Consider the following 15350-nt stretch of genomic DNA (forward strand, 5'->3'; position numbering starts at 1 on the left):
GCCAGGAGGCGGTGCTGATAGAGCACGGGCCTCGGGGGCACGCTGCCATCCCCGCTTGCCCGTGCCAGCGGAGTCCGGTGCCCCCCAGTAAGTGAGGAGGTTCACAGGTTTGACGGAAGATTGCAAGGACAGTTCACTTACTAAAAACCCCCGATGCGGTGACTGGCAGGTCCCGGACCCTCCGTAAGTGGTAGTTAGCGTTGCGATTCCTCCCTGACCTTTCAGTTGAGGGGAGAGAGTCCCGTTTTTGTTTTCCCGAGTTACGGTTTCTTTTTTGTTCGTGAGAATTTGTGGTAGGTCCCCTGACCCTCGGAACACGTGTTTCAATAGTTCAGAATATTATTTTTGAAGAGTAGATGGGAACTAATTGTCCTCCTGAGTTCTTGCCAGTCTGTGCTGTAATTGGGGGCTCTATAAGGTTAAAAACGTTGCAGAAGAACCTTTGTTCCGGCATTTGTTGGCTGTTTTGAAATCGAAGGAGTGACCTTGTGCACTTCCAATTTTTCTGGAAGTGCGTATACTCGTACAGCTGCAGGCTTTTAAAAATTGTGCTCTGTCATTTTTCCAATTAGTGTTAAGGTCACAAAAATTCAATTCAGAAATGGTACAAGCATTTTCTTTCCCCCCCTTTTATCAGATACGATTCATTAGTTCAGTCCCAAGCCAGGGAGCTCTCCCTTCAAAGACAGCAGATTAAGGAGAGCCACGGCATCTGTGTCATTTACCGGCAACATATGAACGCCACGATGAAGGCCTTCGAGCGGTTGCTGCGGGCCGGCGACGTGGATCACGACGTGGCCGAGGGTTTCCAGGAGCAGCTGAATCAATGTGCCGGGCTGCTCGAGAAATTGGAAAAGCTGTTTCTCAGCGGTAAGTGGGGCAAGGGATTGCGAGTCCTCAGACGCATCATTTATTGATCCAGGACGTCTTTGGGAGGGGCCGGAAGCAACCGCTCTGCTCTGACGAGGCTGACAGCGGAGCCACACGGGCTGCCTCCCCTCCAGGGACTGCTCCCGTGGGCCCGGCGGTCTGCTCTGCTGCCAGCCCGGGTCAGGGCGCTGAGGCACCACCCCGCACCCACCTGCCCCATGCTTGCTCTGAAGCTTCAAGGGAGGCTGGAAATCGGGTCTTGCTGGGGGGTGGGAGTGGGAGTGGATAAGAACTCAGGAGTCGTAAATGTTGGCGACACTAAACGAGACGAGCAAGGAAGAAAACCTCAGACGTTTATTGGTTAAAAAATATATTCAAGGGTCAGAGGTGGTTAGAGGAAGCATGAAAGAGAACCTTTGCTGAACAGTGGCTGTGCGCCAGGTACTTCAGTAGACGTTACTGCATTTAACTAGAAATAATCATCATTTACAATGTTTTTGAGACGAGAACGACAAATTCTATTACGCTGTTTACCCAGCTTCATCACTTTAGTCTTATTTGCTTTGTCATTTTCTCCTTCTCTCTGTAAATATTCAGATCTAACTCGACTTGTGATGAGGTTACAGTAGACCCACCATAAAGTTCAAAATACTTTATCGTTAAGTCAGAAATGCACTTAACACACGTAACCTACCCAACGTCATAGCTTAGCCCAGGCTCCATACACGTGCTCAGAACACGTGGTCGACAGTTGGCAATATCCTGTAAAAGAAAAGAAAGCCCACTTAGGACAGAGTAGTGAGTGCCTCATGTCCTAGGTTGAGGGCTGTGCTGAAGGTGAGAAGCAGGATGGCCAGGTGGGTCCCGGACCGTTGTACCAGTCATTTACCCTCAAGACGGCAGGGCTGACAGGGGGTGTGGCTCCCAGAATCACGAGGGAGAGCCCTACTGCATATCTCTAGCCTGGGAAAAGATCAAAATTCAGAATTTGAGGTATTCTCTACCGAATGCCTGTTGCTTTTGCACCATCCTAAAGCCGAAAATGTAACTTGTAGCATCCTCAATCGGGGCCCTCTGCATATATACACGCATACGTGCATGTACACACACGTTGGTATTTTTCTTTAAAGATTTAAAAAAAAAAAAAAAAAGATTTTAAGTGATCTCTACACCCATCGTCGGGCTCGAACTCCTGACCCGGAGATCAAGAGTCACACGCTCCACCAACTGAGCCCGCCAGGTGCCCTCCAGGCGCCCAATATTCTTCTTCTCACCCAGGAGCCCATCATCATCATCACCATCATCTCTTCCTAACCTTCCCAGGGTGGACTGGCGATATCCTGTCCCTTCCCTCTAGATGCGGCAAAGCGTGTGGCCCCTCACGCCGAGGCGTTGTTCTCTGCGGCCTCTCCACGGCCACTATCAAATTCATGACGTAGTGTCATCATCCCGTGTACAGGCTGTATTAAACTTTCACTAATTGATTCACTCATGTCTTTTAGTCTTATTCCTGATTCCGATCCAGGACCCAGTCCCCACGTTACATTTAGTTGTCATGGGTCTTTGGCTTTCTTTAGCCTTTTCCTTCACCCTTTGCCTTTCACGACGTGGACTTGTCTGAAGACTTCAGGCCAGTGCCCCAATTTGGGATTATCTGTTGCTTCTTTACGATGAGATCAGATAGCGGAGATGAGACTGGTTATGTGGTTTTGGCAAGAACGCTGCATAACTGTCGTGTTCTCGTGGAACCGGGTTTACGAGGCGCATGCCATCGGCTTGTCCCGTTGGTGAAAATAACTTTGGTCGCTTGGTTGAGGTGATGTGAGTCAGGTTCCTCCGTTATGAAGGACCGTGTTTCCCTGTGTGATATGTAAGCAGTCGGCGGGGGGACTTGGAGACCCCGTAAATACCTGGTTCTTCATCAGGTGCTCACCTGAGTCGTGCTCCGTGTCCTGTCCTGGCTGCTACTGTCATGCTGGCCGCGTGGCGACGTTTCCCCTAATGCCGTCATTCCTTCTTCCTTCCTTATGAGACGGCGTCTGCTACAAGGACCGACTCTCCCTTTATCTCCCCTTCCTGATTATGTATTTGCTGGTTATTAGCGTCGTGGACTTGCGGCCTCTTACTTTATTCAGCAGGCTGGTGTTCGTTCTGTCATTCGTACTAATGCGCACGTTGTTCCGGATGTGGCAAGTGGCATTTCCTTTTGACAGGTCTCCCTCTTTTGGGGAGCACTTCTGTGCTTTCTGGCACGAAAAAAGATGTTCCAGCCTCATTGGTACTGTCCCTGCCCCTGAGTCAGCCATTCCTCCAAGTAGCCCTGGTTCATCTTAGAGGGGGACGCCCTTTAAAATCCATGGTACGGGGTGTTTTGATTGCTGCTAGAGTGTCGTCGTTTCCAGGCCATTTAGCAGGCAGAGCGAGGGTAGATCTCACGTGCATGTGCACACATCCGATGGTGTGTAACAACGTCTGATTTATTTTAAAAGTGGTTATTTCACAGCGGTGCCTCCAGTCCCAGTCCAGCCCCGTGTGTCCTTCCTTGCTGTTCCCGCTTCCGCGTTGGGTCCCGTCCCCAGCAGCGAGGGGCCCGGCCCTCACAGCGTCACTGTCTCCGCCGCTGTGCCCGCTTCTCTAATACACACAGATGGGTCCAGGGCTGCCCCCTCCGAGCCACTGTGGGACACAAACCCACTAAGAGATCACGGTTTATTTCTAGACCTCTTAGTTTTTAGGCTCAGGAGACATAGGGATTAAACTTAAAAGTTACTTGCTTCATTCTTTCTACAGTGTTGTCATGTTATTCTTTTGAAGTATAACTAGATCTATTTTTTCCTGCTTGCATTTATTTCTCAGTTTTAGGGTTTGTCTCCTGTTTTTCCTGGTTTAATTTTATTTTTTGAATATGAAAACTATGAAGGTGGTTCCCCAGTTAAAACTTTATCCATTTAAATTGCCTCTGTGACGTCATTATTTTGCTCCTCTCCTGTGTATCCACCCGTCTAACTTCCCAGGGCCCTTCTCTCCCACGCCTACTGGAACAGCTTTCAGGCCGCAGCCTCCCCACGGAAGCGGCCTGTGCCCAAGGCACCGACAGCTTCCCCTTTGCTGAAGCCAGAGATCGGTTTTGGACCGCACGTGGCTCAGACTCCCCGCGGTTGTGGATGTGGCCAGTCCCTCCCCCAGGGGCACCCCGTTCCTCCCTGGGCTGCTAGGAAGACCGCACCCGGAGCCAGCGCTCCTCCCGCCCCGCTCGCTGCCCCTGTTGAAGCTCTGCCTTAGAGTGTCTTACAGACCTGACCACTTGGCGCCACCTCGTTGTCGCCGGGGCTCCTCTCGCTGATGCCGCAGTCCTCACCTCCCCGGACCCAGGCTGCCCCTGCACCCCCCCCCCCCCCCCGTGTCCCACGATGCTCCGTTTCTGCACAATAGAATGATCATTTCACAGTGTAAGTCAGGTCATGTTCCTTCTGCTCAAAATCCAGAGCTTTCCTGCGTGAGCCGTAGGAGTCGGTAACGAGCACGAAGCCTTGCCTCGGTGCCGGCTGCCCGGCTCACAGGCGCTGGGGCTGCGGGTTCTGTACGTGGAGCGTGCGGGTCGGGGGCGCCTGCTCACCACAGCCTGCCTTCCTGGAGGAGCTCCGCCGTGCTGAGGAAAGGCAGCTGCCCAAAGTTAGAACTGACTTGGCGAAACCAAGGTTTGACCCCAGTTCTTCCGTCTTCATACGTTACAAAACAGATGGCTCGTGAGAGCCCACGTGTTCAGCTTAGCTCCAGGATAGAACGTGGGATAGTTTGGGCTTCTGGGCCCAGGGAGTGGCGCGCGGCTCCTTACACAACCCTCGTCCTGGTAGCAGCCCCCGGCCTCGGGGGCCACGGACACGGGAGCAGGTGACTTCCCCAGCCTCCTGAGGAAGGGTTTCCAAGTCAGCTAGTTCTCATCTTAATACCGGAGGAGCAACGGGTCCTCAAGATGGAGCTGTATGGTCCAGGCCCGAGGCATTTCGGTCCGGGCCTCCGCTTCCTGCCAGGCGGCCCTCAGCCGGGGCCGGGGAGCAGGAGGCTGGGAGAGCACCTCGGGCGCCAGCCGCCCGCCTCCCTCATCCTATCCCCCCCCCCCCCCCCTTGATTTATTTTTCAGTTATTTACCTTGACAAGTCCCAGGAGATCTTACTTGTTGTGCCCTGCAGTTCTGGGAGCAGAAGCATTTCAGGCTTTGCAGACAACACAAAACATAGAACTTTATTTTCTTGTACAAAAGGCATAAAAGTCTCAGGTACCTGACGACAACTCCCATTCTTAGAGAATCAAATGGAACAGGGGTGGGTCTTTCTTGGATGCAGTCGAAGAGATCTGGCTCCTGAGTCATGAAAGGAGCTTACTGTAGTTTTATATTTGAGGTGGTTGCCTAGCATGAGTCCTTAAAAATTTTAAATATAGTCTTTTCCCCCTTAATACAAAGCACTACGTGTTTATTGTGGAATAACAGACAAGCAAATGCTCCTGTAACTGCATCATTTATGCACCAAAAGTGAACACCCTGGACTTTATGTTCCCAGATGTTTTTTATACTAATGCATGTTTTTTTGTGGCACTGGAACTATTTGCAGCCTTTCCCTTTGTTCAGGTGTGGACAATACTAACATACGCCGTGAGTTTCAGTGGCTGCAGAGCGTTCTTTGGTACAAAGATACCACGATTCACTTCATCCTTCCGCGCAGGTGGGCATTTAGGTTGCTTCCCGTGTCGGGCTACTAGGAGGGCGCCGTGCCGGGACCTTCGCGCGCACCTCTACTCTCCTTTCGTACCACGTAGGCGGCGGAACCCAAGAAGTACGACGGTAGCGTGGATTCTCTGCTCGCAGGACCAGAGCCGGGTCTTTCCTAGCGTCACGGGCTAGGGGTTTCACTGGGGCCGGAACCCTGCACGGCCTCCTGAGCATGTGCGTTCTTCCGGGCTGAGGGTCTGTAACCTTCAGGACCCGGTTGGGACCCACGGTGGACTGAGGGCTGGTGTTGCCGTCCCATGTGCCTGCCCCGTAGCATGAGTCAGGAAGATGGTGTCACCCTCAGGTATCCCTGAGCCCGCACCGCGGGAGGGACCAGGAAGGTCGGGAGCTGGTCCCTTTCCTCCGTGAGCTCCCCACGGGTGTCGGGGTCTAGCCACGTGGGTAGAAGGCAGCCGCGGGGGTCCTTCCCCTTGACTCTCCTCTGGCTGCAGGGATGAAGCCGCACCGTTCGTTTCTTCCAAGGCCTTCCACGAGCTGCCGTGTCCAGCCTGCTGCCCTCTCGGGGGTGATGGTGGGGAGCGGAGGAAGGCTGGGCCCTGTGAGCTGCACGCTCTGCGCCAGGCGTCTCCTCAGCCTGCGAGAAGCGACTGTTTACCACCTTCTGTGACTAAGAGAGGAGCAGAGAAGTGGATTTACTTGCTCAAGGTCACACGGGCGGGTCAGAGTCGGGGCCTGAGCCCGGGCTGCTTGTGTCACAGCCTGACCCCGAGCACGGGACGTGGTGCCCTTCACGCTCCTGTGCAGTTGGGCGTCCCCGCTAGTACGTCTGGGTTGCAGGCCTCGCTCGCGTTTCCCCACTCCCGGGACTGTGTTCGAACCAGTCCCTATTCTAGGTGTTTATTCTCTCTGCCCTTCTAGAAATTCTGCTCGCCTTCTAGGAGGCTTTCTTTGTTCATCCCAAGGGGAAGCAAAACTGTTGTTTCTAATGAGCGTGCTTGCGTATGACAGTCCCGTCTGGCCCTGTGATGGACACTGCCGGGTGGAAAGAATAGAACCTTTGGAGCCAGACAGACCTGAGTTCGAATCCCAGCATATGCTTCTCGTACCCCTAAGTGGTCGACTTCTCCTGTGAGGACATAGTTCCTGTCTCGCAGACTTATTTCTGAGGATCAAGTGAGATGATTCAAAGCGTCTGGTGTCCTGTCCGACCAATCCGGAGGGCTCGGGAGGTGAGAGCAGTGATTTCTTGTGGACGTATTTTTATTTCTTTAGAGCACAGACGATTCACTTCATCCTTCCGCGCAGGTGGGCATTTAGGTTGCTTCCCGTGTCGGGCTACTAGGAGGGCGCCGTGCCGGGACCTTCGCGCGCACCTCCACTCTCCTTTCGTACCTCCACTCTCTTTCGTACTGGAAGACGGGGGCCACGTTCTCCTGGCCTCCCAAACTGGGGCCGTAGGTGTCATGTCCAGCCGGGATTTGAGGACAATATGGATAGTTTTGTGTGGTTTGGATCTTACTCCAGGGCGCCCTCTGATTCGGGTCGTCTGACTTGGTCTGACCCGCACGGTGGGGCCTGGCAGGGAGGCACCCCCGAGCCCTGAAGGGAAGGAAGGCTTCCTGGAGGAAGGGGGCATGGTTGTTGGGGAAGCGTACGTTAGGAGTGGCGTTGGGCACGGGGCCGTAACGAGGACGGCAACCGACCCAGGCGATCAGAGAAACCGGAAGAGTTTTCCTCCCGAGTATCCCTGGAATCTGCCCTCCACGTGGCCCCTTAGCGTCTTGTCTTTATACGGCGCCTTCCTGCCTCAAAGATGTGACCCTGTCACCTCCCCTGAGTTGTCCCCGACAGTCCCGGCCGGCTCACCTGGTTTCCCCCGCATGCCCTGCCATGGTGTCCCGTGCCCCCTTGTCCCAGCCGGTGATGCAGTTGTCTGCTGGGTCCCTCGTCCCCACGCAGCTGTGAGCCGTGGGTAGGGCAGCTCCTCATTCATCCCCGCCCTGAGCGTCAGGCAGGGGCACGCTGGAGCCGCACGGAAATGTGCTGCAGGTTATCAGTGCGGAGGAGGAAACGTTCAGGTCACGTGGGAGAGGCCAGGCTGTGATATTTGAGCTGGATTCCGTGCGGTTGGCAGGTGCTGTTTCCAGAGAGGCTTCCCAGAGGAGGCGGTGTCCGGGATGGCGCAGTGCGGGGAGCAGGGCGGGCCGACCGCTAACGGGACTGGCCTGCCTGGCATCCGCGTGCCTGTTCCAGGAGGGTCGCATAACTAGACGCCTCTTTATTTGAAAAGATGCCGCCGCCACCCCCTACGCAGCTTTTAGGTGTAGCCGTTAGGATCTGGCTGAAAGCTGGGAGCTTTCAGGACACGCTTCCTGAGCTTCAGGGGGAGCCTGACACACGTCCCCGTCGCCTGTGCGAGGGCAGGCCCACCACGAGATCCAGGGCGTCGCTGGTGTGTTGGCCCCGGTCCCAGTCTGCGCCAGCAGTCGGCTGTTTGGTTTTAGGGAGTGGGCGGCGTACGATTGTCGTTGAGCCATCACGGGCTCCTGGAAGGATGTCCCATGAGAAGACCCGAGCTTCGGGTGGCCTCGGGCACATCCTTCTCTGCTCGTGAGTTTTGTTAGGGCCTGAAGAGCAGTTTTTGCGATACTTATGGGACGGATTTATGGTCAGGACTCTCAGAGTGCTGACCGCGTGCCCCAGACCGATGGTGCCCTTCCCCGTGAAGCTTCTGGGTGTCACCTGTGCTCCTGAAGACGGTGGTACCGCAAAGCAGGGGATGATGTTACTGTGTGCCTGGCCGGTTGTGTAGACCCCGAAGCCCTTCGGACGGCCGGTGAGCAGCCGGCCCACCGTCAGGGTCAGCGTTTCAGTGGAGTGTTGTGAGCAGCCTGTGCAGGTGCGACATGGGAGGTGCCGGGCCGTCGTCCTAGCGCTGTGGCTGCCCACTCACGGGGTCCTGCAGCCGGTCGGCGTCTTGGAGATGGGCCCGGTCAGGTGGAGATCCCCTGTCTTGGCAAGGGGTGTAGAGGACAGAGGTGGAGGCTATGCACACTGTCTCCCTACATTTTCGGGAGCCAGAACGTCACGGCCTTTTTGGTGGGGATGCAACCAAGAGGATCAAGACCTGGGTTTGTGGTTGAGCGGGCGCTCGGGTGTGCAGATCCCTTGCTTAACTGGGGCACGTGGTCAAGCAGGTGATGGAACGTCCGGGTAAGAGAGGCCACACGGCACACGGAGTTCCAGTCCTTCGCTGTGAGGTGGAGAGCTGACATGGTGCCAGTGTGACCCGAGTGAGGCCGAGGGACACGGTCGGCCGGGGAGGCGTCCCCAGGGTGGGGCCCCTGGTCGCTCAGGCCTGCCGTCCTGCCGCGAGCCCCACGCCTGAGTCTCCGGTGCTCTTTCCCTTTGCGCTGGGTGTTCAAGAACTTTCCCTTTTAGGAGTAGTTTTGAAAATGGAGTGTGTGGGTGCAGTTTAATTATAGTCTCACTTTTCAAGTACAGCTCTAGAAGGTTTGTGTTTTTTCTTTAGCCACACGTTAGCTTCTTCAAAGAGCTCATCCCGGTCTGCAATTTCCAGGGCTCTGAAGTATTTTTAACGTGAAGTTGTTGGTCTCTTTGAAACCTGGGCTCCCGTGTTGCCTTTCAAACAGCAAAGGCTGCCACGCAGGGGGCAGCGTGTCTCTTCGCCAGGGCGCTCGCAGCTTCATTTCGTTGCCTTTGGCCGATCCCCATCGTCCCGCCCCTGCTGCAGGCCCAGGCTCCTCCAGCCGCGCTCCCCTCCTCCCTGCTGGTCCCACTTCTGAGTCTTCCCCAAGGAAAGCGTTTAAATGCAGATAAAGCTGTATGTGCAGAGACGTTTATTTCCTTTATTTATAAAAGTGAAAAATTGGAAATGACCCTCGTGTCACAGAGGGGACTGGCGGTGACCGTGGAATATAACACAGTCACTAGAATTAAGTTTCTCAGGCGAATTCCGTAAGAAAAACACTGATGATAAAGTAGGAAGGGAAAAGATGAGGTCGCAGCGCGGAAGGAAGAGGGGGAAAGCCGCAGCCCGTCCGCGGGGCCACCTGCAGGGGCAGCGTCTCTGTCTTCCTGCCGCCTTGTGTGAGTGGCAGAGCCTAGGGAAGGCGAGAGAGCCCGCAGCCAGCCGCCTTCCTGCCGTGGTCGCCGTGCCACCTGCCTGCTGGCACCGGGCCGGGGCCGTGGTGCCGGGGGCCCTTGCCGTCTTGCCGTACGTCTCTGGGTGGTGAGCAAGCGCATCAGGGCCTCTGCGAGCGTGTGAGCAAGGATGACTAGGGAACGCTCGTTTGTATTCACTCATTCACTCATTCGTTCATTCATTCTAACGTTTTCCTTCTCCTTCTCGATGTTCTTTCTGCTTCCAGGAAAATCAGTTGAAGTGGACGTGAGCCCCCAGACTGAAGTGATGGAGAGGTGAGTGTGGGCGTGCGGGACGCAGGCCGTGCAGGCGCGTCTGCTGGGGATGCTGGCTCCCTCGCGCTCGGCTGGTGCCGCCTCTTGTGGGCACGCGCAGACCCAGGGGACGGACGGTGGCCACGTGGACCAGGAGGTCGTGTGGACCAGGAGGTCGCGCCACGCACCTGTTGTTCGGCGGCTCTCGGCCATTGCGGCGCTCGTCTGTCGGGAGTTTTGAGGGGGACGCCCCTGGGGACTCTGTTGGCTCCTGGGGACTCCGAGTCCCCCCCCAGCATGACCCACGCTCCCGTCTCAGCTCACTGTGCATTTGTTCCGCAGCTCGTGCCGGGACGCCAGCTGTGCGGCTGCGTGCTGCTGTCGTTGGTCTGTGGGGCACTGAGCCTGGCTCTGCCCACCGTGCCCGTCTCTCTTCTCTGTGCCAGGGCCAGGGCCAGTTCTCTCCCATAGCGCTGACACCACCCTGGTCCAGCCCTGAGCACGTGGCGCCATGGTGTGCCCTGCGTGTCTCCTTCCCCCGGGATTGCTCGTGGGGCCGGGGCCAGGTGTCAGCTGCTGGCCTAGGCGTTCCCGCGCCCTCCCTCTGGCCCTCCTGGGCAAGCACTAACTAGTTCCCGTCCTGGGGCGAGGACCCGAGGGCGAGGGCTGCTTGCCGGCTGTTGAGAGGCCGAGCTGGGATTTGACCTCGAGTCTTTGGGCTCCTGGGCTCTCGTCGTTGGTGCACGTTGCCTTTTGAGGACAGACTGTGCCTTGAACGTCTCTGCAGCTGCTCCGGCCCCGCCCGCCTGGCGTGTGTTTGGAAGTTACGAACCGTTGGCCGACTGGACCTGTTGTATGCTGTCCTAGTTCGCCCCGGTGGCCCGCGGGAACTGTCGGGGTCTTGTCCCCACTCCCTCACCTCGTGCTGGGCTCTCGCTGCGGTTGGTGTTTCTGCCCTCTCTGGAGCCCTTTGGGCTTCTGGGGGTAAAACGAAACAGGGAGCAGAGCTTTAGGCTTTGTTGGCATCACGAAGGCCACGGCATCGTAGGAGTGAGCCGGTGGGCACCTGGCACGGCTCAGCGGTGGGCGTTTCAGTGCCCCTTTCCCACCGCAGTGTCTCGGCAGGTCCCTCCGGGGTCAGCCCTCCCCTTCCCTTCTCCCGAGAACGGATCCCGTCCCCGCGGAGGCTTTGGAGAGGCCGGCGAGCCTCCCAGCGGAGCAGGCTTAGCTGGGGCCCGATGGACAGGAGGCCCAGGGCAGGGGCAGTGGGGGGCGGCGGGGTCGCGCTGGGCTGGGTGGGGAGGGAGGGCCGTGGGGCGGCTGCACTGGGGCGGGTGCGACGGGGTTGCTGTGGGCAGAGACGTGCTGGCGCGCAGAGGCGGCTGGGAGGAGCAGGGAGCCTTTCCCGCCTCAGCCGTGCGTCACGCTCCCACCCTGACGGGCTGGTTCCTTTTCCTTCTGTTCTGCCCTTTGCCGTGGCGGGCTTAGCGCTCCGCGGGTCACTGCCGAGCTAATGGAACGGGTGCCCTTGGCCCGTGGGCTCTTGCGCGAGGCAGCGGCGAGCCCGCGCACCCGACGGCAGGACGGGTGTCTACCTGTTAGTGAACGTGTTGCAGCTCTGGAGTCCTTTGCTCTTGTCTGAGCTCATGAATGACGAGACAAGGCATGACAGGGAAAGGGGCAGAAAAGAGCCTGGCTTACGGAGCTTATCTAAGGTGCAGGTTCATGGGCGTTTTCACGGAGTTCGGGGGGTTTTCCTCACGGCTCAGGTGGCTCTTGGGAAATACAGGGCGGTAGCCGGATGATGGCCGGGCTGGCGGTACTGGGACCTGCCTGGGGGCCGTGAGGGTTTTGAGCTTCTTAAACCCATAGGCCCTTGGTGGGTCTGGGTTGTCCTGCGGTGGGAGGCTGGCTCTGCCGCTTGCAGGCTGTGAGACTGGGCCAGCTCGTGGCGTGCCTCGGGTCCCCGGCGCTGGTTGAGGGTCGTGGGTCGGTGTGAGCACCCAGTAGGCCAGGACCCCCCAGATGCCGGCTGCAGAGGGGGCGCTGGTCAGCAGCTGCCAGTGACTCGCGCTCTCTCGGCCCTCCCCAGAACCCCGGCAGTGGCTCCAGGCTCAAGCGCACCGAGCTGGGTGTTTTGACAGTGTCATTGCTCATCAAATGCTCTGGGGAAGCAAACGGGCTCCAGAGCAAAGTCGCAAATGTGGGGAAATTCGAAAAGGCCAGGTAATCTGAAGTGTTCCCAAGTCCCGGTCCTGGCCGGGGGTCTTAGTGTGGAAAATGATTTCTCTTTCAATCCCAACGGTGAAGGATGGAGGAGGACAGTTCAACCTACCAGCACATCCTCCCCGAGTCTCCCGAGCCCTCGGCCTCTCACGCGTTGTCCGACTGCGAAGTGTCCGAGAAGTCCTCCGTCCTCTCCCGAGACCAGAAGCAAGACAGCGAGACCGAGAAGGCCTCGGTCCTGGCGAACCATTTCTCCCAAGGTAAGCTAAGCTCTGCTGAGCGTTTCAGACACAGCCAGGGTGTCCTGGTTTAAACAGTAATTTGCCGTCTTGCCTGAGTAAGCCGCGTAGTGACGTTTGACCGTTTGTCTCGTGGAGGGAGATGCTGGCAGGGCCGGAGCTGGTCCTTCGGACTATCATTCATCACCGGGGAAAGCTGTGCTTGTTGAAGGTGTTGGTGATTGGGGAAGAGTCATTTTTACTTGGTAATGAGGACGGATACCGTGACTTGCCATTTCCTGGCTCTTCCAACGGGGCAGAAAGCAGACTGGAAAGCGTGGGGTTACGTGTCCGTCCCAAGGCTGGTTACTTTCCTGTTGTTCTTCCAGACTCTTCCTGAGGCCCCGTCACGTTGAACACCCTTGCTTTGAACTGGACGGATGCCGCAGAGCTCACTGCCCCCCCCCCCCCCCCCGCCCCCGCCCCGAGCCCCCGTTTGGATAGTCCGTGCCTCTGTAAACCTGCTGTGTTTCCCGTTGGGTGTGACCCTTCGTCTGCTGGGTCAGCCCCTTGTCCTGCCTCTGACCGTGGGCCGTGGGCTCAGTTGGCAGGTCAGCCTCCCCACCCTCCGCCTGCCCTGAGCTCTCCTCTACTTCCTGGCTCTGCAGTCTTGATGACCTCCTGTTGGGCTATGAGACGGGGATTAGTGCTGCTAAGTCCATGTATTTCAGAAGTTCAAGGGATAGGACAGGATGGGGAAATTTTTCCTGGGGAAGGACAGAGAGTACATATTTAGGGCTTTGTGGAGCGCATGGTCTCTGTTGTAATTACTGCATCCAGTTGTGGTAGCAGAGAGCAGCCAGGGACTATGCGTAAATGAATGAGTGTGGCTCTGTTCCAGTAAAACTTTATTTGCCAAAAAGAGGGTGGGTGGGTCTGACCCCAGAGTGTAGTGTTCTGAGCCCGGGTATAGACTCTGGACCTTAGCTGACATGTTCTGGTGTCTGCTTCCTTCCACTGGATGTTTGCCAGGCGCCCAGAATGGACCCAGAGCACAGATCAGACACCGGCACCTCCTTTCTAAAAGCTTTTTGTTGACATCTGATCACATAGAACCGTGGTTTTCAGAAATGCAAGGTCTTTATAGCAGCAGAACCTCATCCCTCCTTCCCCCCACTTTTTTTTGGATGGAACTTTACACGGAGGCCCCGTATGTGAAGGACATACGGTAGAGACGTCGTCCTCCATGGTGGCTTCCGAGGCTCCCCGAGGACACTCAGGGCCTGAGGAGCACAGTTTGAAAACACACCTACGGCAGGAAACGCACGCGCTGGATCTAAGTGAGGTGTCAGCGGGCTCCTCCAGCACCTGCCCCTGCACTTGCCTTCTTTGGGCTTCTGGCTGCATCCCCGTGTGGTTTCCGTGAGTGTCCATGGACCAGGTTTCTCTGGGCTATTTCTGCCTCTTTGATCTTCTCCTCCTGCCTTCTCTCCCTCCTCCTCTGGGTCAGACCCGTGAGTTGTGTCTCTGTCCCTGGCCGTGCCCCTTCGGCACCGCCTCCACCTGGCAAGGACCCTGGAGGCTATTCCCACGAGACCTTCGTGGGAGGAACACACTGATGGAGGGCTTGGGGGTTGCCGTGCAGCAAGCCGATCACTTAATGGGAATGCTTGGGATCCCTGCTCTTTAAAACCCTTTCTCTGGGCACCTCCCTCTGCCGTCCCCTTGCCATCCCCCTCTGTTGTCTACCTTCCCACGCCTGCCACCCCAGCCTCGGTTCATTTCCAATGTAGAACCCTGTAGGCGCCTCCTTTATGTCCTCTCTTTCGGGGACCCATGACCTTGGGCTTACCGTGCCCTCCTAGTACAGCACCAGGCACTTTCCGGACGGAGGCCGTGCTCTCTGGAGCCATCCTAATAAACCCACTGGTAGCTTTTTTGGTTTCTTTCTCTTCAGACTTGGTCTCTGCATGTGTTTTTTTCCTTTTGTCATGTTTATATTCTAAGTAGAGAGATAATTTAGTATTTTTCCTTTTTGCACTTGACATTCTATCGTAAGCTTTCTGACATGTTGTTACATAGCATCGTTTTTAGTGGCTTTAGATAGTCCGTTGAATGGCTGAACTGCACTTTTCCTTATGTTCCCCTCTTGCTGAACATTTAAGTCATTTCTAAAATTTCACAATCGTGAACACTGCTGCAGGGAATATCTTTGAACATGAAGCTTTCCCCCTATTTTGGCGCATTTTCTTAACCTAGATTCTGTAAAGTGGAACTCCGAGGCCAAAGACGCACACATGGTTTTTGCTGGTTGCTTCTTGCAGGATTCATGGTTTTGAAGACTTAGCATTTGTCAGGAGGGTATTTATTGTGAGAGGGACAGATATTTTTCTCCCATTGTGTAAAGACGAGTCTAGTGTTTCCTTCTCCTCGGCTAGGGCTGCATAATTAATAAGGAGTGTCCAGTTGCACTGGGAGTGTTTCCTTAACCCCAGTGAGGAGCCCGGCTCCTGGGCAGACTCAGCAGGAGGGGATGGTGAACCGACGGCCTGTGACGCGGCCGCGGCCGTGGAGCAGCCGGGAGGCGGGGGCGGAGTAGAGGGGCGCCTGCCCGCTCGGCCTGGCTAGCCGCTGGGGGGGCCGGGGCCGCTGGGGGGGGCCGGGGCCTGCTGCGCACGGAGCGTCCCACCAGGAGCCCCGCACACTCCCGGCGTAAGCAGAGAGCTGAAGGCCTGGGAATGAAGTCCTCCCATAAACGTTCAGATTCGTGATAGAATTACCGTTTAATTAGGGGAAGGTCTGTAACATTGTGCTACTTTTAAATGAAAGTCATTTTGGAGGAATTAAAACTGGGTCATAACATTAGTATAATGTCTTAAAACAGACAT

At 56.3% G+C, this 15350-nt stretch overlaps 1 protein-coding gene across 6 annotated transcripts in view; it reads left to right on the forward strand.

Moving 5' to 3' along the window:
* The window catches only part of CDK5RAP2 (CDK5 regulatory subunit associated protein 2), a 158278-nt gene that overhangs the window by 117094 nt on the left and 25834 nt on the right, over window positions 1–15350 (forward strand). For all 6 annotated transcript variants that reach the window (XM_041762766.1, XM_041762768.1, XM_041762769.1 and 3 more), the window contains 3 exons: window positions 638–870; window positions 9991–10039; window positions 12329–12504. In XM_041762766.1, the coding sequence (XP_041618700.1) occupies window positions 638–870; window positions 9991–10039; window positions 12329–12504 (458 nt within the window). The remainder of the gene's footprint in view (window positions 1–637; window positions 871–9990; window positions 10040–12328; window positions 12505–15350) is intronic.

The sequence above is a fragment of the Vulpes lagopus genome, chromosome 7 (assembly GCF_018345385.1).
Source record: "Vulpes lagopus strain Blue_001 chromosome 7, ASM1834538v1, whole genome shotgun sequence".
In the NCBI taxonomy this organism is placed as follows: Eukaryota; Metazoa; Chordata; class Mammalia; order Carnivora; family Canidae; genus Vulpes; species Vulpes lagopus.